We start from the raw sequence: 22,990 nt of genomic DNA on the forward strand, positions 1-22,990 counted from the left end.
AAAGTGCCAAAAGCCATAATCTTTCTTCTAAACTTAGGTACGGCATTAGGAACTTCGTTTTCGCCAACTTTTTTAGACATACTTGAAATAAAGTTATTTATATTTTAGCCAAAATATTGTACAGGACTAAATGAAAGAGGGGTGTGCCAGCAAATAGTAGTACACACAAATTGAAGACGAGTATTAACCCGAATCTGTTAGTTCCTGTAGGTCCATTTTTATAAAACAAAATATTACTAATAACGTTTAAAGTCAATATCTTTATCTTTTATCATTTGAATTTTTCTAATTAAAATTACTTAAAGTTAGCAACAATATTTTTCATATGATTAAATAAGTTTGATTTCAATATCTGTTTTTTTTTCCTGGGATTTTTTAGTCGTAAATCCATTTTTATCAATTTTAGGGGCATTTTTTGAAAGTATTTATTTCTTATAGCAAAAAACACAGATTTGATTTTTCGAAAACCATTATCTTACTCGTACGATAGCAACAAAATTTGGCACAGAATAAATCATTTTGAAGTCAATACCCGTGTTTTGTTGGAAAATCTATCAATAGTATAGTAGGATTTCACACGAATAACAAAAACAATATCCTTAGTATGAATACTAGCGATACAAGTTAGAGCAAAATCTTACTAGGGATGGGTTTTTGACATTTATACGAGTCCCGAATGGATCTTATGTGATTTCGTTCTTAAATGTTGGTACGATATTGATATTGCATTTGTATCTCGATGGCTGTGTTCGTTGAGTAGTTGTGCATTTGAAATCATGTGTTTTCCATTCGCGAAAAAAAACAATCTGTTACTGTTGATATTATTTAGTTTTGTTAATGAAAATGGACTAACTTATTTTGCAATAATAGAAAAGATAATTAAGTTTTGCTATGTTTTTACTAAAGGTTTATCTCAGTTTAGATTAAATAAAGCTTTTAGGAGTTTCCACCGCACAAGAAGATTTAAAAATGATTAAGTTTGACAGAACTTTCTAAAATGCAAATGGTGTTTCGATGTTTCTTATGAAGTGCAAGTGAGATAGTTTGATTCGTGTTGAACGATAAAGAACTGAATAGTTTAGCAACTTATAAGAATACACTTTCTTCTCCGTTATTGTTTTTTGTTCAATTTGAATTTATGTATTGTAATAAATGAGCTTCTGTTTTATTGTCAAGGAACATATATTTAAAAAAAAAACGCGAAATATTAGTAACACTTTTCGAAAAATCTTCATTTGAAAAACCCGGTTGAGACCGGCGTCACCATTGATCAAATTTGCGTCACCAATGGTTTGATTTAAAAAAAAAAACTATTTTTTTTGTACACACACCTGCAAATAAACAGACTATAATGCATTATCCGTAAAACCAACTCCTCCACACACGTTTTTCTTCACAATTTTTGAATCGACTTCGATCCCCGACCAGAATCGATTTAAATCAAGCTCATTTCAACTCGATTCAGTTATATAAAGACAGACAAGTATCAAGCTCGCTTCAATACCACTTGTTAATGCAGTAGTCTACGAACAGACCCCCTTCTTGAAGTTTTTATTTTATGTCAAAGCTTCAACTGTTAAATGAACTATTTTTATAAAATCTCAATTTCCAGAGGTTTTCTTACTATTTCTTCTTGAAAATTGTCCATTTTATTAGTTTTTTTTGCTAAATTTATTAAAACTTTTGATTTTCACAAAACTTTTTCAATTTTTGTTTTTAATTATTATTCTGACAGATCTTCTTTCAGTTGTAACAATTTTTAAATACAAAAATCTGGCTACTACCGATGCGTTTTCTTGGGAATTTTCTACTATACTATTTATAGAATGCCAAAAAAAACATGGATAATACCATAATTTATTTACGTGATATCGAGAATCAGTCAATCATATCAATCATATGTAGTTTTAATATTTATAAAATACTGACTGTTGGATTTTTATAGAAATTCAATTAAAGTTTAAAAAAAATCATAAAATAATATTATTTTAAAGCCAATTGTTAATTTTTGAAAAGAAATTTGAGTCGAAAATCAATTTTACCAACTTCTAGAAATTAGTTTACGAAATATGAAATTGAATTTAAGTCGCTTACGTTATTTGTTCGTAAGATATTTTGGGTCAACCAAAATGTTCACGTTTTTTTAAGTGAAAGAGATCAATTCTTTAAAAGCACTTTCTGCATCTTTCTGTGTTATAATCTGCATAAAACTAAATATAGAATAAAAATAAAAATATAGAAGTCGATTTCTCTACTGGTTCTTGAAATATGGACGATTAAAAATGGTACTACGAAGGCATCAACACGCACACGGACATCTCTCTAAAAAATTTAGATTTATATTCTAGAAAGCTTAAAACGTCGAGAAATTTCAAAATTTTCAATTCCACAAATCAGACCGTTTACAATAACTTTCTATGGGAAGTTAATTAAAGTTTCGCCTCAGGAAGCTTCGCAACCTGCTATTCTTTTGAGTTCTCTTTAAGTAACTTTTTGGTACGTTTTGTTTTTAATGTGTTCAAAATTTGAGAATTTTTCAAATGAACGCGATCTTAAGCGTAGCACTACGATTTCATGATCTGGGACAATTGACGTCGTTACCAAAATCACAAGCAACTAGGAAACTTTAAAAGCAAAAAAGCAGCCATAATTGTTCATGATCTCCAATATCCGGAATAAATAAAAGTTAACGAAACGTTTGATTGCTAAGAATGGAAATGAATAAATTCCGATCATCAGCGATACTTGTACTTCGGAGCAGCAGTAATATTGTAGATTGATCGTGAATTACGCTGATGTACAGGCCTTAAGAGATCAGTAACGCTTACACTCTATTTTTCACTATTTTACCGATTGTTAGAGTATTTAGTCGGTCGTTTATGGTCCACGAGCGAAATGTGCTATAAAAATGGCTGAACTTTCTTATAGCAGACTGCCACTTTCTATCATGTCCTTAAAAAAAAAGTGTCGGAATCATTATTGTTATCTTGATTAATTGTGCCATTCTCTTCTTAGTCTTAAATTATGAATGCATAGAGCTTGACTCCATCATACTCGTATATCAATATTTTAAATAATAAGCAAAAGTTAGTAAATCAAAATTCTAACTAACCTATTTTTTGTTGGAAATCTGAAAACAAAAAATACGTACTTACAAAATGAAATCCTAACGTGTTGTTTTGTCAATTTTCCCAAACACATTGCCGAATCATTTCATACCATTCCATATTTTTTGATGACCATATCTAAAATTTGATGCCTATTTTATTCTTATTCTTCAAGACGTTTAATTTTTTGTTGGCTGGTTGCTGCTGTCACTGCTTTTGCTGGTTTTGTTGTTGTTCATTTCAATCTTAACTTAACTCCCATATAAAAACCTTTACTCTCGAATATGTGCCTTGCAGAGTTTCCAATTATTTGGGGTATAGCATAAGGACTGTACTACACACTGCTAAATATATGTACCATCTAGGGGTATAAGGATATCGGTGGTACTAGGATTTCATATTCCTTCTTTCGACTTATAACTTTTATGTCGTTTCCTTATTGAATGTTTATGATATTAAATTCGATTTGTGTCCTCCTAACCGAAGAAATCCACCCCCAATGTGTGTTTTTCGTTTCCATCTCATATTGCTGCTTTAGCCATTTCTATCCAATACGCTTATTTCTTCTTTTTAGTTAAGCTGGTTTTTGCTGTAGTTTCTACTATTAAACACCACGCATGCTTTAATATACATTTCTATATCTATCTATACAAAGTTTGTGTGTTTGTATAAGAATATCACATTTAATTCAAAATGACGTATGTGTATAGAATATTAAAACATATAAAATGCTATTATTACACAATATTGAAAAAAAGGATAACGTCTTACAAAAAATAAAACAAAACGAAATGTAAAGACCGTTCGCCCATTCGCATATACAAAAAGGATATGCCAGGATATGGGTTTAGATGGAGGGAGGATTGTTATGATGGTCAAAAAGTTGATCGCACTTAAACGATGTGATATTATCATTTTAATGCAATATATCGTTGATATTACTAATACATAAGTGGTTTGATAGGAAAGCGATGTATATACTATGTATAGCATATTCTACATAATATGTAGGTATGTAGTATAATATCCTTTCAGCAATGACCATCATGGATAAGGATATTATTCCATTTTTTTATTAGATATTATTTTTTTCGTTTTCATCGATATGATACTATTTAGAGCACGTAGTACTTTCAACAGAAATAAAAATATTCCGAAAAAATCTACAAGGATATGTGAACTGAATGTGTTGTTCCTATGTTCCTATATATGGATATACTCTCATGTAGCAGCAAGGAGGGGCCAAAAGTACTCTGTAAATGGGGATCGAAGTGTTTGCAATATCCTTGTGACTATAAGATTTTATGGTTATTTCACTTTCACTTTTGGATGGCTGAGCGGAGAGGTCGGTGGGCAGCGCAAAAGGAACGGAGGACGTCGTCGTCCTCGTCGTCGGTGGGAGTATTATGCTCTATACCTCTATACATGGGGTGGAATTATAGTTGGAAATCATATTCGGTTATTATTCATTATTGTTGGTAAATGTGTTTTTCGATATATTTTTGAAGACCATCGAAATCTATATGGAACATTTTTATAGCACCCTAGATGCGAGTTTAACGGAAGAGAGTTTTGTTTAACTATTATGATTGAGAGAATAAGAAAGGTCTCAATTAAGTGTAGTATTCTAAATGGTGGGCATGGGAATTAATGTTTTTCGTATACTTTTGTGTTATAAAATAGGAATACACAAAATTGTAATGAATTCATTTCAATATTCGTATTCAGGGTATTTTTGGATTATCTGCATGTTAAAACTTACAAAAACCCATTAACTAAAGAATAATAATAAATTAAGTTATTATTTCATGATCATGAGAGTTTTAATATAAATACATTTATATAAGTCTTTCAGGGAACAATAACTCTTAAGTTTCTATTTGCCTTAGTGAAGGTAGAATTTAAAGTTTATAATTCTTGAATTCTTTACCCTCCATTTTCAATAAAACTAATTTTACTTAAGAGTTCTATAGAGTATAAGTAAGAAAAAGGATGCCATAAAATTTTCACTTAAAAACAAATAAAAAAATTAAATTAAAATTGTTTTTGATAATTAACAAGAGGCAAATATATAATATATTAAATAAATAATGTATTTATTATTCATTATTCACTCTTTTATGCATTTGTGTTGAAAATAAAAAAAATGTATTTAATGTAATTTTATGTTTAGGTAAGTACTCACCAAAATCATTACCACCATGTATTCCTGATGGACCAGGTAAGAGCCCTGGAATACCTTGAAGTCCTAAGAATGCACTTGGGAACGAATGAGATCTCTGATTGTCCAACGAACCATTCATACTGTCCATTGTTCCATCCATTTGGCCATCACCACGATCTGATGGTTCTGTGTCGCTGCTATTGGATTCTTCACCGGCACTTTGCGCATGTAGTGATACTAAATCAGGATGTTTCTAAAATAAATATTGTATAAATTTGTTTTATTTAAATATTCGTTCAATGTTTAAGCGTTATTTTTTCGTGTTTCGAACCTGATTTCCACTGTTTATTTGTTGACCACTCTCCAATGCCTGACTTAACAAGGAATCTCTTAATTCTAAGCTACGATCACGGTCGCGATCGCGATCATGTGATGTTTCACGACTATGATCACGATCACGGTTACGTTCACGTGTAAGAGGATGTTGACCACTGTTACTGTTGCTGCCAATGCCACCGCTGCTGCTTACTGGAAATTCTCTCTCAATCAGAAGACGCTCAGGACTGATTCCATGTTGGGCTCGGAAAAGATCTGCACTCTTAATACGTTTTTGTGGTGGTGGTGTTAAATGACTCGTTCGATTATCATCTGATAGATCCCAGTGATGGGTTGACTATTTTATTTAACATTATTAAAAGAAAAGAACAAATTGAAAAATATTTCAACGAATTAATAAAATTATTCAATACAAAAAAGCTGACAATTCAATTTTGCTATCAATTGGCACTGTCTACTTTACTTTGATTTGTCTTACAGGTGACGGCGAGGCTTTTAGTTCTTGTACTGCGGGTGTTGAACTTGAACTTAAACTTGATGTAAGGGCTGCAACAACTGTTGATGATGGTGTTGCTGTACTGTTGTTGTTGTTGGTGCTGTTTACATTGTTGATATTATTATTATTGCCAAGGCTTACTTTCGTACTTGTTATAGCGGATAATTTTGAAGATGATCCATTGACGTCGGCAAGTCCACGAACTTGTAGTAAATGTGCTGTCTTAAGGAAGTCAGTTAGTTGTTCATGACTGACATTCACTTCGCCATTATACATAAAACTAAAATAAAAAATTAAAACAAATTTTAAATAATTTTATAAGTTATCTGCATTTTTTTATTTTTAAAACGAAAGAGTTGAGATGCAAACTTGAATATTTTTTGTATATCACGTTAGAGATAGTAAATGTAATTTTGGACGATTTGAAGAAACTATGATAAATTAATTCGATTAAAAAAATATAATTACGAGTGCTTTTTGTTGAGGTATAGAACCTTAAGTTAGGAATACTTTTTTAATTTTTCTTTAAGCCGAAAATATTCAGTGTGATGGTTAGCTTCTAGGATTTTTTTGAGTTTTTTTTTCTCCAGGATAAGAAGGTCGAAACATTGACATATAAATCGCTTGTCGAAGCTCGTGAAAAACATTTTCTTATTTTTGGGCCGAATGAAGATCAATTTCTTAACTTTTAAGGCAGCATCTGGCTACTAACGACGCTTTTTAAAGAGGCAATTCATTTCGTATAAAGCCATATCCGGAAAATCTGCCGATGTGAATCCTCAGACCGTCGCAGAGTGGACTAGCCGAATTGGATCAAATTACATTTTCAATGTTGATGAGACGGCCTAGTTTTTTAAAACTCTCCCTGTGAAGACATTTCACATAAGAATCGAGTCCTTTTCAAGGGCAAAATTTTCAGAAGAAAGTTTAACGATGCTACATAGGGTGTACATGCTCGTTGAAGTGGAACCATTGGTTGTGATTGGGCAATCCGCAAACCCACGCTACTTTAAAAACATACCGAAGTCGAATCTACAGGTAAAATGGTTTTCTAATAAACGAGCTTAAATGACAACTTCTATAATGACATAATGGTTGAACAGCTTCAACTCAAAAATGAGAAAAGAACAGAGTAAAGTTTTGGTGTTTTTAAACAATGCAATTTCACATCCTCATCTTTCTTTGAGTAACAGCACGTTGATATTTTTCCCAGCAAACACGAAGTCCATTTGTCAAACCTTAGACTAAGGCTTCATACAAAATTTTAAAGTTTTGTTTATAATTGGGAACAGAACTTAAACCAACTGATTGCTAAAATGGACCACGTTGGTAATGTTGGAGAATTTGTATCTACGAGTAGAATTAATGTGCTAGGTGTCATTAATTGGGCTTCTGCTGCCTGGAATGTGTTTTCTCAAGGAACTGTTAAAAACTGTTTCCGAAAATCTGAGTCTTTATGTATTTCAACCACCTAAGTTGAAGAATTTACCTCAGAAGATGACATTCCATTGATTTATTTAAAAAAATGGATCCTCTCAAAAACCGGCTGCAATCAAGTGGACTACTTGGAGTATGCTGCATGCGACAATAATGTTCAGACGAATGAGGGATGGAACGAGAATTTGACCGAAGATGTTATCATTACGAATGATAAAAGTGAAGAAGAAGCTGCTTCTGATGCATATAATGAAAGGGATTCGTACTCGTATAAGAAAGCTTGTGTATCTTTGTCCAAGTTCGCTTTTAAAAACTGGAGGTGCTTATTTTTGGAAAATTGATTCATATAAAATATTTTAAAGCAGACAAACAACACATATCGACCTATGACGTCAGTGGACCCAGGTATTTAGCCTCGTCTGAGAATTTTAATTGGAATCCTTTAATATCGGAATTTTGTATCTCCTCGAAAATAAAACTAAATCGCTTTTGTGTGGGTTAACACCCAGTCCACACCGATCAGCCCAAAGTATTAGTCTGCCCAAGGCATTATGTAAAAGTTCTTTGAAGGTGTTTAGATGCTTTTCTGACACTGCTATAGTAACGTCGTCCGCATAGGCTATCATTCTGAAGCCCTCCGCCTCCAGACTATTGAGGATTTAATTCACCACTAGGTTCCAGAGGAGAGGGAATAGAACACCATCGTCTGCCAAAAGACTTGCCCAGTTTTGAGTTAATTATGCTGCTAGTAAGCTTTAAATTAATTAACTCCCGAAGCGAACTATCTACATTTAGAGATGTTAGTGCAGATGTGTCCACGTTGTTAAAGGCACCTTCGATATCAAGAAAGCAACCATAGTGAACTCTTTATGATCGAGGGAATATTCGACGGTGGGTACTAAAGTGTGTAACGCTGTTTCCACCGATTTACCTTTACGGTAGGCATATTGAGACGAAGGCAGAAGTCTTGTATCAATACTTGCCCTTAAATGGATATCAATCAATCTTTCCAAGGTCTTAAGAAGGAATGATGATAGACTTATAGGTCGTAGATCGTTAGGATTGACTTGGGAGCATTTACCTGCTTTAGGTATAAAAACAACTGTAACTTCTCTCCATGCCGAGGGAACATGGACCAGGTAAAGACAGTTGGTAAAAATTGCTCAAGGATTGGTGCAATTATGTCAGAAGCCTTTTGTAGCTCGGCTGGTATTATTCCATATGGTCCTGCAGGTTTAAAAAGGTTTGAAGCTGTTGAGAGCCCATTGTAGCTTGTCCCTTGAGATCAGACCTTTTGGATATGTTGTATTGGGACTTGAACGTATAGAACTCTTGCAAGTTTCGGTAAGAGAACTACCAGGAAAATATACGTATCCAATAGTAAGTTCAGCGATTCATTACTTGAATTTGTCCAGTAGTCGTCTGCATTTTTCAAGCAGTTTGGCATCGCTGGATTAGTTGAAAAAATTTCCCCTTAACCTAGAAGCTTCAGAAATTTCTTCTATTGGGCCACCGAAGCATCGCCAAGAAGATCGCTTAGATTTCCTTAGTGCCTTCTTGGAAATTCTTAGGGATTCTTTATAAGAGTCCCAGTGAGAGGCTAGTCTTGAGGTTTGGCTCGTATGAAAAGTTTCCGGCATTCTTTCCTGAGCGAGTTAAGCTCTGAGGCTCACCATTGTGGTTTCCTCTTTCCTCTTATGTGTATAAGTGGACAAGCAATCTGTTCATAGCTGAGGTGAGGTCATTGACTTTGTTGTCAAGTTTTTTAGCATTAGAGGAAGGACAAGGTTTTAGTAAACTTTGTAATGAGTTCCTGTATGAAGCCCGATCAGTTTTTCGATAATTTCGAAAAAGTCAATGGACTCGGGGTTTCATCCATATTGACATTCAACGAGATATATGTATGATCAGAGAACGAGTGTTCCTTGGATACCTTCCAGTCCAAAATCATATGGTGCATAGTATCTGAGACAAGAGTTATGTCTAGGACTTCTTGTCGAGTTTTAGTGATGAAGGTTGAGTCAGGATATAATTGTATTATTTTCTTACTAAAAACTAACACATGCACTTATGATGAGCCTATGAATGTCATGTTGAATAGTTGAAAGCTGTAAGATCTAGACCCTGAGTTTCTACGAGCTACTGTTTGTTTTATAATTATGTTCAGTATTGCTTAGAATTAATTTTATTAACTTGAAAATATGAAACTCTCCGTTGTTTGATAAGGCATAAACTATTCAATATCCTTAATCTAAATATTCATCAAATATTTTTCTCTATTTCTCAAAAGCATTGACGTTACGAAAAAAAATATATAAAATAACTTATAAAACATACATATAAAGTAGAAAAACATAAAAACACTTACCTTAACAAGTTTTCAACATCCTCACAACGGATATCACGCAATATAACAATAGGATGCTCACATGGATTGGCTTTTAACAATTTCCTAAAATATGGACTACACGCACTCAAGACAACTTTATGCGCGGTAAATGATCTCTGATCACATGCCAATGTCACATCCACAAAATCCTCTTCATCTCTCAGGTGACGAAATGATGATAACATTGATGACTGGAAATCGTTCCATTTAAGGGCATAATGCTGTTGTTGTTGTTGTTGGCTGTGGAAAGGATGCTGATTGTTGTTGTTCTGCTGCTGCTGCTGAATTTGCTGTTGTTGCTGGTCATTGTTATTATTGTTATGACTTGATGGTGATGGCGATGTGGAAATGGGTGGTGGTGGTTCCATTTTTGCCACCCCTGTGTTATTGTTTTCTGTCGTTTGCAGTTGTGTTGATTCAGTCATTTAGGTTGAATTGTTTTATTTTGTATTTTATTTCCTTTTTCTTATTTTCGTTCCGTCCGTCCACACGATTGCTTTTTGCCCTTATTCTGATGATGCTTCTTTGACGAGATAGGATTTTAAGTTTCTTTTTGATTTGTGTCTTTCTCGCGCATATAAAATAGCTTTTCTTCTTAATTTCAGTTGCTGTCTTTTTGTTAATTCTTTTTTTTTTTTAAGAAGAAAAGTGTGAATTAGTTTTGTATATTATTCCTTTTTATTTTAGATAGATTGGAAAATGTATTTTTGTTTTCTATTAAAGATTTTGAAATAATCAAACCGCGTTTTTCTTTTTAGCTCGTCCTTCCGCTTCCGAAACAAAAGAAAATTCACAACTTAAATTGATGGAAAATGTATATCCTTGGTTTCTTATTCTTGTCTAGCTTGTCTTCTTTGTCTTGTTATTCCTTTTCTTTTTATGAATTCATCATTATGTTTGCTTTCTTTATGGTGCAAAGGGGAAAGGGAATCGGGGGGAGCAAAAAATAAAGAGGATGTTGCTGGTTATGGCGTTTGGGAAATTATATGCGGGGTATGGCGACACTATATCCAGAGTGGGATTTGTTTAGATTTTAATGATGACATTTTATTGTTGTCCATTTTCTTGCCGTTTGCGTCATCTCTTCGCAACTGGATAGTATTTTCTTTTTTAATTCTTATTTATTTATACAGTTTTTGTTTTTTTTTTTAATTTGTTGTTTTACTGGCCGAAATAAAATTGTGTTAGCGATTTTGCCAGACTGGACGGAATCTATAAAAAACAGAAGAAAAAAAAAAGAATTATTATTAAAAGCCTTTAGTTTTTTAAGTTTTAATTAGAATTTGTGTAGTTAGATTTATAGAGATTATAAAGTTTGATGTTTTCGATGATGATTAATTTAGGAGAATAATGAGAATACATTAAAACCATCACTGTTTTCTCAAAAAACGAATATAACAGACTTTGGAAAACTTCAAAACATTTTATTTGTCTGAAGTTTGATGAGAAAATTTGTTAAACAGAATCTTTTATTTTACTTTTTTTTCCGGATAATTGAAATAATTTAAGAAAAATACAAATGATTCACAATTGATTGATTTCGATGAATCAACCATATATGTTCATAAGTTCAATAAAACTTGTGATTCATACTCCCTATGCTTCTGGGTTTGCGAAAAGGTTTTTGCACTCATAGAATGGTATATGTAATTCTTTCCCCTCTCCAAGAGTTTACACTAAATTCAAATATAAAATTATTACAATCAATCAAACTTTTGCCATCATAATTGATCTTAAAAAGCTTCAGGGTATATAAAACTAAGTTTTTGTCCATTATATACCTACCATGATGATTGCAGAAAACACAAAAGACTAAATGAAACCATATATGGTATGTATGTAGCAATCAAATATAAATTAATATACATACATATTCTAAAGTTATTGGTTTCGATGTCGATGTTAAATTGTTCCTATATGTAACTTAACTATACCTGTTGATTTGTGTCCATTAAATGTTCAGGTACTAGTATGGTTCTGTAGGTTTACTTAACTTTTAAATCTCTATGGAATATTAAGAAATACAAATTATAATAGTCATGTAAATATATGAGAGTTGTACATTTAATCTTTAGGGAAAACTTAGATACAGGGCTATCCATTTTGCGGTTTCAAAAGTAAACGTAAATAAAACACATGTACAATATTTCTGTTCAAGATATTTCTTTTTTTTATAAAGTTTGAACGTACGAAATTACGCGGCCAGGAAGCGTCTTCCAATAAAGCCACCGTCTTGTTGAAAACACATATTCTCCAAGTCCGATTCTCAAATAGCAGTCAAAAAAAAGACAATTATCATAGTACCATAACACACGAATTGATGGTGACAGTCGTTCAATCGTCGTTTTCGACGAAGTAAGGTCCAATCACACCTCCGGACCAAAGAGCGCACTAAACAGTGACTTTTTGTGGATGTTATGGCCTTTCTTCAAATACTTGAGGATTCTCAGAACCCCAAGTACGCCAATTTTGATTATTAACATACCCACCGAGTGAGAAATGTGCTTCGTCGTTGAAGCCTGTTGTTTAAGCACCCATTCGACGTATCTACACCTCCGTTGTGAATTGTTGGCTGGCTTCAGTTGTTGTCAAATCAAAATAAATGCAAACTACCTCATAATGTACCGTAAGACAGTCCTTGCCTTATTTCTGAGAACGACGAGGAATCGACAAATTCGAGTCTTCGGCCATATTTACATTGGTACGAGCGAAACGATGATGTACAGGCCTTCCAATATCTGTAACCAATCCAGTCCCTTCAAATTTCTCCACAATTTTGTCAATTGATTGTATATTTGGACGATAGGGAAAACTTTGAAACACTTATTGAAGTACAAGAAGATTCCAATGTGTTAATTTTTGGTTTTGTTGAAAACGTATACAAGCCCCAGATTGCTTGCACACAAACTTAAAATAATAAAATCAAAAATTTAGTTTTTTGAGCAGTGTCCTTGCTACGATATTAAAATTGTCCTGGGCAATTTTAATGCCTAGCTAGGAAGGGAAGACGTCTTTGGTGGAATAATCGGAAAAAACAGCCTGCACGACAACACTTCCGACAACGGATTCAAGCTCAACTTGGAGTTCTCCAGATCAATCTACCGTCAACCAGATTGACAATATTGCGATCGACGACAGACACGCTTCCAGAACGGCTACAATCGCAAAATATCGCCAAATCCTTATCCGACCGAGTTACAAGTAACCTCTCTCGAAGTTCTCTGCTGCAAACACAATATATCGAAAACCAGTGGCAACATTGCCAAGATGCAATCAGAGAAGAAGATGTTCTGGATTTCAAGAAACCACCAACAAGAAACCCCTGGTTTAATGAGGAATGTCGGCAGGCAAATGCAGCCAAACAACAGGCACGCAAAGCGGCACATGCAAAGAGAGCTGCTCACGACTTCACAAGCTCTATGAGCAGAAGAGGTGAGAGGAGCACCGACTTCTCAAAAAGGAAAAAGAGAGGGCATGAGAAGCGAGCGTTTGAAGATGTTGAGAGGTTTAAAAGCAGGAATTAAGTTCAAAAGTTTTATGAACAGGTGAAACAAAATTTACAGGTACAAAAACCTAGAACCGAAGGCTGCAAATACGAAATTGGAAACATCATAGTGGAACCGCAGTCAATGCTGAGGATATGGAAGGACCACTTCTGCAGACTGTATAACGGCGACGACGAATTGAATTCCTCTGTCAGGCGGATGATCCATTTAATATAGACGACGAAAGTCCTCCCGAATTAGACGAAGTAAAGATTTCCATATCTAAGTTGAAGTCTAATAAAGCCGCTGGAACGGATGGCTTGAATGCCGAGCTCTTTAAAGCAGCTGGAGATAAGTTGGTTAGGAGCATGCACCAACTTATCTGTAAGATATGGTCCGAAGAAAGCATGCCCGATGAATGGAACCTCAGTATTGTTTGCCCGATCCTGAAAAAAGGAAACCCTCTAAACTGCACTTAACATCGCCCATAAAATATTCTCTGCCGTTATAGGTGAACATCTAAAGCCCATCGGAAAATCTTCGAATCCACGCCCACAGGACAGCGCAGTAGAGAAAGAAGATCAGGTGGCGCTCACAAGTGGAAAGTGACCTCACCCAACTTGGAGCGCGTAACTGGAGACATCTAGCTAGGGACCGAGCTAGATGGAGGAGTTTGTTGGGTGAGGCCCTAGTTCACACAGGACTGTAGCGCTACCTTAAGTAATTAAGTAATTTTTTAAGAAAAGAGTCTTTTCATGGGCAAATCAAACGCTTGAATTCCTGAATATTGCAAAGACAAGGAAAGAGCTTGATAAACGTTCACGTAGTACGGTTAAATAACGTATCTCTGTAGATGATAATACAACCGATTCGAGAAAGTACTAAATACAGCAAGATTATGCAACTTCTTTTATCGCTTCAGTAAACCCAAAAACCTTGAAGCATTTTTGGCGACATGGCGACTCATGAATATGGTATCATTATATCATGGAAGCAGACCTTAAAAACCTTTTCCTTCATTAGAAATGTACTTTCCAAAATTAAGGTATCTGTACACAAATCGAAGCTCAATCATACCTCCAAGAATCTGACTCATACTCTTTTCTTAGATTATAGATTCTAAGACCGTGCATGCTTCGCCGTATCGTCGTCATCTTCGCATAGGTATCCATGATTTCTTATAGTATGGCATGATGTATAGGATATATCATTAATTACCCTGCCACAAGGGTCACAGACGAACACAGAATAAAAATCAATTACATTCACTCAACTCAGGAAAAGTCAGCAGGCATACAAAACATGAAATGAAATGAAGAACAACAAAAATAAAACATTACAACTAATAATAATTGTAAGGTCATTAAATTGAACAAGTAGTGTTTATAGATACGTTACGCTCCACACCAAAGATTTGATCTTTTGTTATGATGGGAAAACCCAACAGTGTCCATCATGGGCGATCATAAAATAGATCACAGGTTGTATCTAAACGTACAAAACACTAACAACAACAATAAGATTTTCTTTGGCTTATAGCCTAGTACATACTTGTGAACCATCTCGTGAACCCATACAAATTTCAGTTTTTGGTTCACCCGTGAACTTGCTCGTGAAGCTGAGTGGAGAACAAAGTGGAGAGTTTTCGTTCACGGGCAATTCACGTGCAAAATGTACGGGAACTGTTGGTGAAGCTTTGACATTTGGTTTGTTCATGTTCACAACGTGTACTCACAAGTGTGTACCAGTGAGCAATGTCAAAAGTTCACTTTCTCCACTGGCGAACGTTCACTTCACGAGGAAGTATGTACTAGGCTTATTTGTTAAGAAGACCTCCATATTATTTCTTGAAACGGATCCATACAAACACGAACAACCGAAAGAGCCACTGTCTGATGCTATGTAAGACCCTAAAGAACATCAGTAATTGATGTTCAGTCATTTTTCATAATAATTATAATATATGTGTGTGGTGGCTATTTTGGATGTTTTGCTTTTTGTTTTATTACTGACCGAAGAACCTGCTATTACATGAAAATATTTATTCACTCATCAATTAAACAAGATTGGAGCATTTAAAAAACAATATAGTTTGAGTGATTGGTTCATAGTTGGGATCTTGAAACTTGGATCTTGGCGCATCAGGTAAAAAAATATATCTTTTCTTTTGCTGGGAGGCGAAAGTATGGTAAGTAAATGAGCAAGAAGTGTATTGTGTACATATGTATATACAGTAAAAGACATGCTGTGCTGTGCATGAATAGAATTTTTGTTGGGTGTGTACAAAGTTTTCTTTTCAATTCTGAACGATTTGAACCTTATCCATAGATCCGGGTTACGGTAGCTAAGCCCAGTGGCGTGTGGGATAATAGGTTTGAGGAGGTTTTTCGTTTTGATGAATATTTCGTATGTTTTCCTTTTATTGGTTTTAATTTAAAAACTACTTTTACTCTACCATTTTTCTAAGATATCTTTACTAAATAAACAATGCTCTTTGTCGGTTTGTGAAAAAAAACTGAAATTAATACAATGTCAATTTAAAGTCACTCCTGGTGTACCTCAAGGGAGTCACCTTGGTCCATTGCTGTTTATTTTATTTATCAATGATTTGTATTATGTTTTAAATAATTCTATATCGCTAATATATGCATTTGATGTTAAAATTTTTCTATTTTATTCATATTGACAGAATTAAAAGTATTCAAAGTAAAATTTTACTTTATTATTTTTCTCTGGACTGATAGACTTTTATTAACTCCGAACACTCAAAGGCTTCCCTTGATAAATCTTCCATAAAGAGAGGAAAATGGAAACAGGTCATAGAGGGTATTTGCAGTTCTGCTTTATATCTGGTCAATTGAATGGAACGATTTCATGTTCATCTATTCTTTGTCGATTGTATTTTAGTCTAAGTTTAAGAAGAAATTAAGTCCTTACAACTATTTTTAGCAGATCGAGATCGAACCATGTAGTCCCCTTAATCAATTTATCTATAAATTTAACAAAATCTATATACTCATTAAATCTTCTAATGGCAATTTCATATCTGCAAGTTTTAAATTTAATTTTTTTGAAGTATTTATTAAATTGTTATTTTTAGTAAATATTGTAAACCTTACGGTAGAATTTAACGTATTTAATTAATATCTTCTATTAAAAGCGTTTCACTTATTCTTTGTTTTGATGAAGCCTATTAAAAAACATCACTGTAAAGGATTTTCAAATAAGAAATATCATTTTGAATACCATGATAATTTATCAGCAGTTGTCACTTTTAAAAATGTCATATTCTAACTGGAGTCCTCATATCGAATGAAAAAGAGAGAGGTTCACCTCAGCGTGCGCCGCGACAAGCGTAACTACATCAACGCATTGGTGCAAGAAGCAGAAGATGCTGCAAAAAGGTGAGACTTTTGACCGGTGCACACACCTCAAAGCAACAACTGGTGAAAGAAGTAGACGGTACTGTTATAAGTGCGGTAAATATACAAGTCAGAAGGTAGAAAGAACACTTTTCCTCGAGTCTTTTTAAACCGAGTGTTTGCAAACAACGTGCAGCCGATGCCTTCTGAAACGCCTGAAGAAACTTATCCCCGAATCCGCACCGCACCTCCCAGTAAAGATGAGATCGTTGCCGCAAATAAAGCACTTAAGAATAACAAAGCGGTAGGACTTGATAGAATTCCCACAGAGCTTTTACAAGCAGCGCTAACGTCATCAAGCGAACAGCTTCATCCACTCATAAAAGAAGCCTGGACCACCGAAAACTACCCGCATGAGTGGAAGAAGGGAATTATCGTCAAGCTCCCAAAAAAAGGAGATCTTACAAAGTGCGAAAACTGGAGAGAAATTTTCGTTCTACCTAACGTTGCCAAAATAGCAGAAAAGGTTATACTGGAACGCATCAAAGAACACCTTGAGGCCCACTCGCACCGAGCAAGCAGGATTCCGCGCTGGATCCTCCTGTATTGATCATATCAACACCCTGTGGATTATTATTGAACAGTGCGTTGAATATCGATCACCACTACACCTTTTCTTCATCGACTTCGAGAAGGCTTTTGAAAGCGTTAACAGGGAGTATATCTGGTTAGATTTTCGGAGGAGAGGCATCCCAGAAAAACACAATGGTAGGTTGTCATATGATTTTGAAATCCGAAGCGAAGTCAGACAGGGCTGTATTCTGTCGCCAATATTGTTTTTGTTGGTGTTAAGCGATGTACTGCGCTCAACTCTGTCAGGTAGCGGAGGGATCCAATGGACTTTGATATCCTATTTAAAGCACTTGGATTACGCGGACGATGTTTGCTTACTCTCTCATATGATCATGGATCTCCATCAAATGAAAAGAAGTGTGGAGAGAGAAGCAGAATTTGTGGGGCTGGAAATTAATTCCTACAAAACAAAAATGACCAGCCTCGGAACCCGACCATCCTCTCAAATAAATATTTTCTCGCAAACGGTGGCAAAAGTGGAGAGCTTTGAATACCTTGGAAGAATTGCTTCCATCGAAGGTGGAACCGAACAAGACGTCATCTGCCGCATCGGCAAAGCAAAGTGGATTTCGGTATGTTTTCGAAAATTTGGAGGAACATCTCTATCAGCTTAAGAAAAAAGCTACGACTGTTTCGCAAAAATATCGAATCTGTGCTTTCTTATGGGTGCAGCACTTGGAAGGTTATTTCAGACATAACAAGAAAGCTACAAACCTCGTGAATAGATGTCTTCGTAACATCCTAAGGATATTCTGGCCAAACCGCATATCAAATGAGGTTCTTTATAGAAGGACAGGTCAGGAACCTATAAAATCTATAGTAGAGGCCCTACGCTCCTTAAGGGGTTCCCAACGGACTTAACAGGGCTGTGTATCTAAGTAAGTAAATAAGTTTATTTTAACATTTCAAAAGTAATAACTTCACCATTAACAAAAATGGAACGATACACTCTTCAAAAACGCATGGAAATTGTAAAATTTATGCAAAAATTGTACCAATCCAAAAGATTCAACAAAAGTTCAATGATTATATCCCAAAGACGTGATTAAAAGTATTGACAAAAAAATTTAAAGAACCTATTGTAAAAGGTTAAACAATTGACTAGTTCGGAATGATAAGATGTTAGAATACTTTATAATTAGGTCAATTATCTTTTGAGCTTAGTAAATTGCTAAAAGTGGGTTTAACATTTAAATTTCTCGCCATTGTGTTATAATATCTTTAGACTTTTTTCTTTAATGCTACGTGAAAAATTATGTATGTGTCAAATATTCTAGAATACGTTAACCAAACCCTAGCAGCGATTTTTAGATGATATTATTTTCCATTGTTAATATCATACTTTTCTCTTTGAATATCAAAATCAAATCTCTTATTCTTAAATTCTAATCTCTCCGCTACGATATCACAAAACTAAATTTATTTCATAGAGTTTCTATCAATTACCATCCTTATCATAAAACGATTTTTGTTATAAACCTTACAGGTTTGTGATAACATTAATTGAAAATTCGACATTTAAAGACAAGCTTCAGGAAAACATGAACAAGTGTCCAGAAAGTACAACTAATTTTCCAACTTGATAATAATTTTTAATTTACTAACGATAATTTCTCTTTCTCAATCTTTACCCATCATCGCTTAGCATTAGACTTATTTTCCCACGAACTTGTTGCTCTTTTCTCAATGAAAAAAAAAAAGAAAAATTAATTAAAAAACAATAAAGTAAAAAAAAAAACAAATATTCCCTTTAAGAATATCATTGCATTGCAATAATAATTAAAACAACAAATCAAAATCATACATACATGGACAATATGCATACATTTGTATTGTAAATAATTGTATACATATGCAGCAAACATCAGCAGCGTTGACTTCTAATTTAATTAATTCTCATTTCATTCCCTTCATTTATTGAAATTGAATAAAAATATATAAACAATCTATCACCTATACTATATTATATTAACTCTCTATACAAATGCTGTACCAATACCACAAATTCAAATTCAGGTAGGTTGTAATATTTGTATTAAATTTATAAATACAAAAAAAATAAAATTATTATAACAAAAACCAAATTAAGCAGGCACAAATAATAATTTGTACACATACAATTTTATATTCGTACATATAAAACACAGGGTGGTCATATTTAAATGAGAAATGTTTACTTTAAAAAAAAACGTTTTATTTATCTAAAATATGCTTTTTTCCTTGACATTTAGTAATATGTAAGTAAAACTTCAATCCTAGAAATATTTTAACTCTAAAAGGCCAGTGATAGCTATCATTGGTTTTCATCATTGAAAATATTGTTTTGAAATTAAAAAGCAAGTAAAAATTTGTACGTTTGGTGCTGATGAGTTGTAGAATTTTTCTATTACAAAAAATACATTTTTTAACCTTCTTTTAGTTCATTTTTAAGTTGACAATGATTTAATATTTTTCAACTTTACTTTCAATATTGATCAACTATAACCTCAAATCAGGATATATTTATTTAATGTTAGAAATTTTAAATGAAAATTTTAACCATTTAAATGATGTTTCAAACACCTAATTTTATATTAATTAAAATTATCATCCTGTAATCAATTCGTAAGGCTAAATTCTGAAAAAAAATGAATCAATTTTATCTTCAATACTAAAGGTAGTATTCGTGGCGTAATGCTTAGTGCGTAGGACTTTCATGCCAGAGGTCTTGGGTTCTATCCCTGCCTGTCCTATCTATAGTTTAGAGTCTGGTGGTCGAATTCTCGATGACTTTTTCCAACATTTGTGGCTGTATATCGCGAATATAGGGCCTCATGTAGCTCTCCAAGTTGTCAAGCTTCGGCCTTATCGGAGTAGATTAGCGACTTCACTTATCACCAAAGAAAATAGTCCAGAGAAGAGTTAAATTGCAAGATCGTAGAGGCCAAGATGTACTTACCAATTATTTCACCAACCCATAAATCAATAATTGACGCAATACGTTCTTTTGAACAAAATTATTGTTTTCTAAATAAATTAACACAGTTTGGAACTGTTGTTCCGGCGGCGTTGAAATGCTCAACCAAACTTAAGACAAATCACTTGACAGCTGACAAAATGTACTTAAAATAAATCACTTGGCAGCTGACAAAATGGCAACCAATCCAAATGGTGTTGCCAACTTACCTCATAAAAAACACACTCGTTAGTTAGAAGTTTAGAATACTTCGCAATTACAGGACTTCTTTCAAGATTTGGAGCTTTAGATTCTTATTAGATTGAGGAAATCGAAATATTATCTAAGCTTCAAACAATTTTTTTTAATACTTTAAACGATTTTTAAATGTTTTATTCTTTATTAATTTCAATTGAAAGGTCCGTTTAAGCGCATTTGCTTTGTTAATTTTTACGAATTGTTACATTTTAGAAAAGTTTGGATGCTCGTTTTTTAATAAAAGGCAATTAAAGTAATTTACTAGTTAGCTAAACGAAGTGAATGCTTTAAAATTTCATTCTTATCATTCCCCAAATTGCTAACTAGAAAATATTTAACAATGGGTTGTTTAAAATCTTGCGCCAATATCATTTAAATAGCCGTTTTGGGTAGATTTTCTTTTTAATCGGGAATGGAATCGGCTAAGGTGATTGTTGATAAATGACAGTCAAAATAACCAAATTCGATCTATGTAAGGTGATAGTCGAATTGATATCTAAAAAGCTGTCACAACAAAATTCTGTTAGTCGTTTTAATACAATATATCGTTTCTGATTAGAGTTACCTACCAAAAAAAAAATGAATGGAATTTTTGTTTAGTTACGTTTTTTAAGGTGACCAAAAAAGCTACCGACATTCGAAAAAACACAGGAAAAGTAAGAATGTTTTTTAAACACAACTAATTTTATAGGAATTTTAACAATTAAAATCTGAAACTGTTCAATCGAATTGAATTGAGTTAAATCATCTTACACAGACGGAATGAAAATGATAGTCAAATTTGACTGTCAAAAAAATGATGGTCAATTATCACCTTAGCCGATTCAACCCCAGGCTTTCACACAATAGGTTTCGTTCTGCATTTGATTGTAAAGCGAGTAATTATCTTGAATGGAAAAGATTCAACGAATATTATGAAACTGCAATGACAGCTCGAGTTTGACAGGTGTCAAATGAAAGGAAGCCAACTTTCAAAAGCATCTACAATTATTTTATAATATTGAATTCAAATTAATTTTGAAAAATAGAATCATTTTTGGATAGCAATAAAATTGTTTTGTAAATATAAGAACTTTTAATTGTTCAGTAGCACTTTTGGACAAGGTTTTCTTACTGGCAATTAAATTGCACGTTTTGGCGGCCTTAATTGTAATCGAATTCGGAAAACACATAAGGCTTTTTGAGGCTATCTAAATTTATCAAGTAGCTTTTCTTCAATTAAATCCGGGATTTTGTTTTCAAATCTGTAATATCTTTCTTCAATATTTAGTTGAAATATTTATAAGTTGTTAAATTTCACATGTCTCACAAAGCTACAAAAGAAATGCTTAACGGTTTCCAACCGAACAAGTCAAAACGGTTTGAAAGTAAGTTTTGGTCCTGTAACGTATCTATTGTCTATACAATCCTATCACATTAATTTTTTGGAATATATTCAATAATATAAAAATAATGTTGAAAACGTTTATTTTTAGAACTGGAGTAAACAGTTAAGATTAAAGTTTGGATTCAAAATCAGCATTAAAAATTAAGTATTTTTCCAAACTATGAAAGAAGAGGATCCCTCAAAACTACATAGTTTTCTTTTTTACCATCCTTGATAAATCTTTTAAAGCAACAAAGTTATGACCTTTTGGAAAATAATCTTAGTTTAATTCGTTAGGTATTGCAAAAATCCACTTTCTGAAAGACTATAAAAATAGACTTAAGATCATTTACCTGTTGAAACTAAGTAAGATACTAAAATAAATTAAATTTTATCAAGAAAAGAAAGACGTGTAATGTACTTTGCAAAATATTCATACAATTTATTGTGCAGAGATATTTTGAGTTTTAGCTTATAGGCTTTTCACACCTTGTCCAAAACCTGGTTTTCGCGAAATTATCGGTTTTCGCCGAAAACCTACATCAAAAACTCAAGTTTTCCCATACATTTTTGTTAAACCACAAGTTTTGGTAAACCACAAGTTTTCATAAACCACAAGTTTTCGTAAGCCACAAGTTTTCATAAACCACAAGTTTTCGTAAACCACAAGTTTTCGTAAACCACAAATTTTCGTAAACCACAAGGTTTCGTAAACCACAAGTTTTCATAAACCACAAGTTTTCGTAAACCAAAAGTTTTCGTAAACCACAAGTTTTCGTAAACCACAAGTTTTATATAAAACCTCTCGAAAACAAGTAAAAATTCAGAATTAAACTAAACAAACAAACTTTTCGAAACATTCAGCGCTCAAATTAATGTAAAGAAAACAGTTGATGGCTGCTGTCACAACAAATATTTCACTTGGTAAGTAATATTTTTTACACAATTTCTTTCAAAATAAGAATTATTTCTTTTTGTTTTTTATTTACAGAATATGGAAGAGAAAAAAAAACAAAAAAAGG

At 33.4% G+C, this 22,990-nt stretch overlaps 1 protein-coding gene across 1 annotated transcript in view; it reads right to left on the minus strand.

The window, feature by feature from the left end:
- Window positions 1–22,990, minus strand: part of LOC129948776 (protein abrupt) — a 150,192-nt gene that overhangs the window by 51,303 nt on the left and 75,899 nt on the right. The window contains 4 exon segments of the mRNA XM_056059789.1: window positions 5,293–5,524; window positions 5,603–5,944; window positions 6,071–6,383; window positions 9,909–11,141. Of these exon segments, the coding sequence (XP_055915764.1) occupies window positions 5,293–5,524; window positions 5,603–5,944; window positions 6,071–6,383; window positions 9,909–10,354 (1,333 nt within the window). The 5' untranslated portion in view covers window positions 10,355–11,141.

The sequence above is a fragment of the Eupeodes corollae genome, chromosome 3, assembly GCF_945859685.1.
Source record: "Eupeodes corollae chromosome 3, idEupCoro1.1, whole genome shotgun sequence".
Lineage (NCBI taxonomy): Eukaryota > Metazoa > Arthropoda > Insecta > Diptera > Syrphidae > Eupeodes > Eupeodes corollae.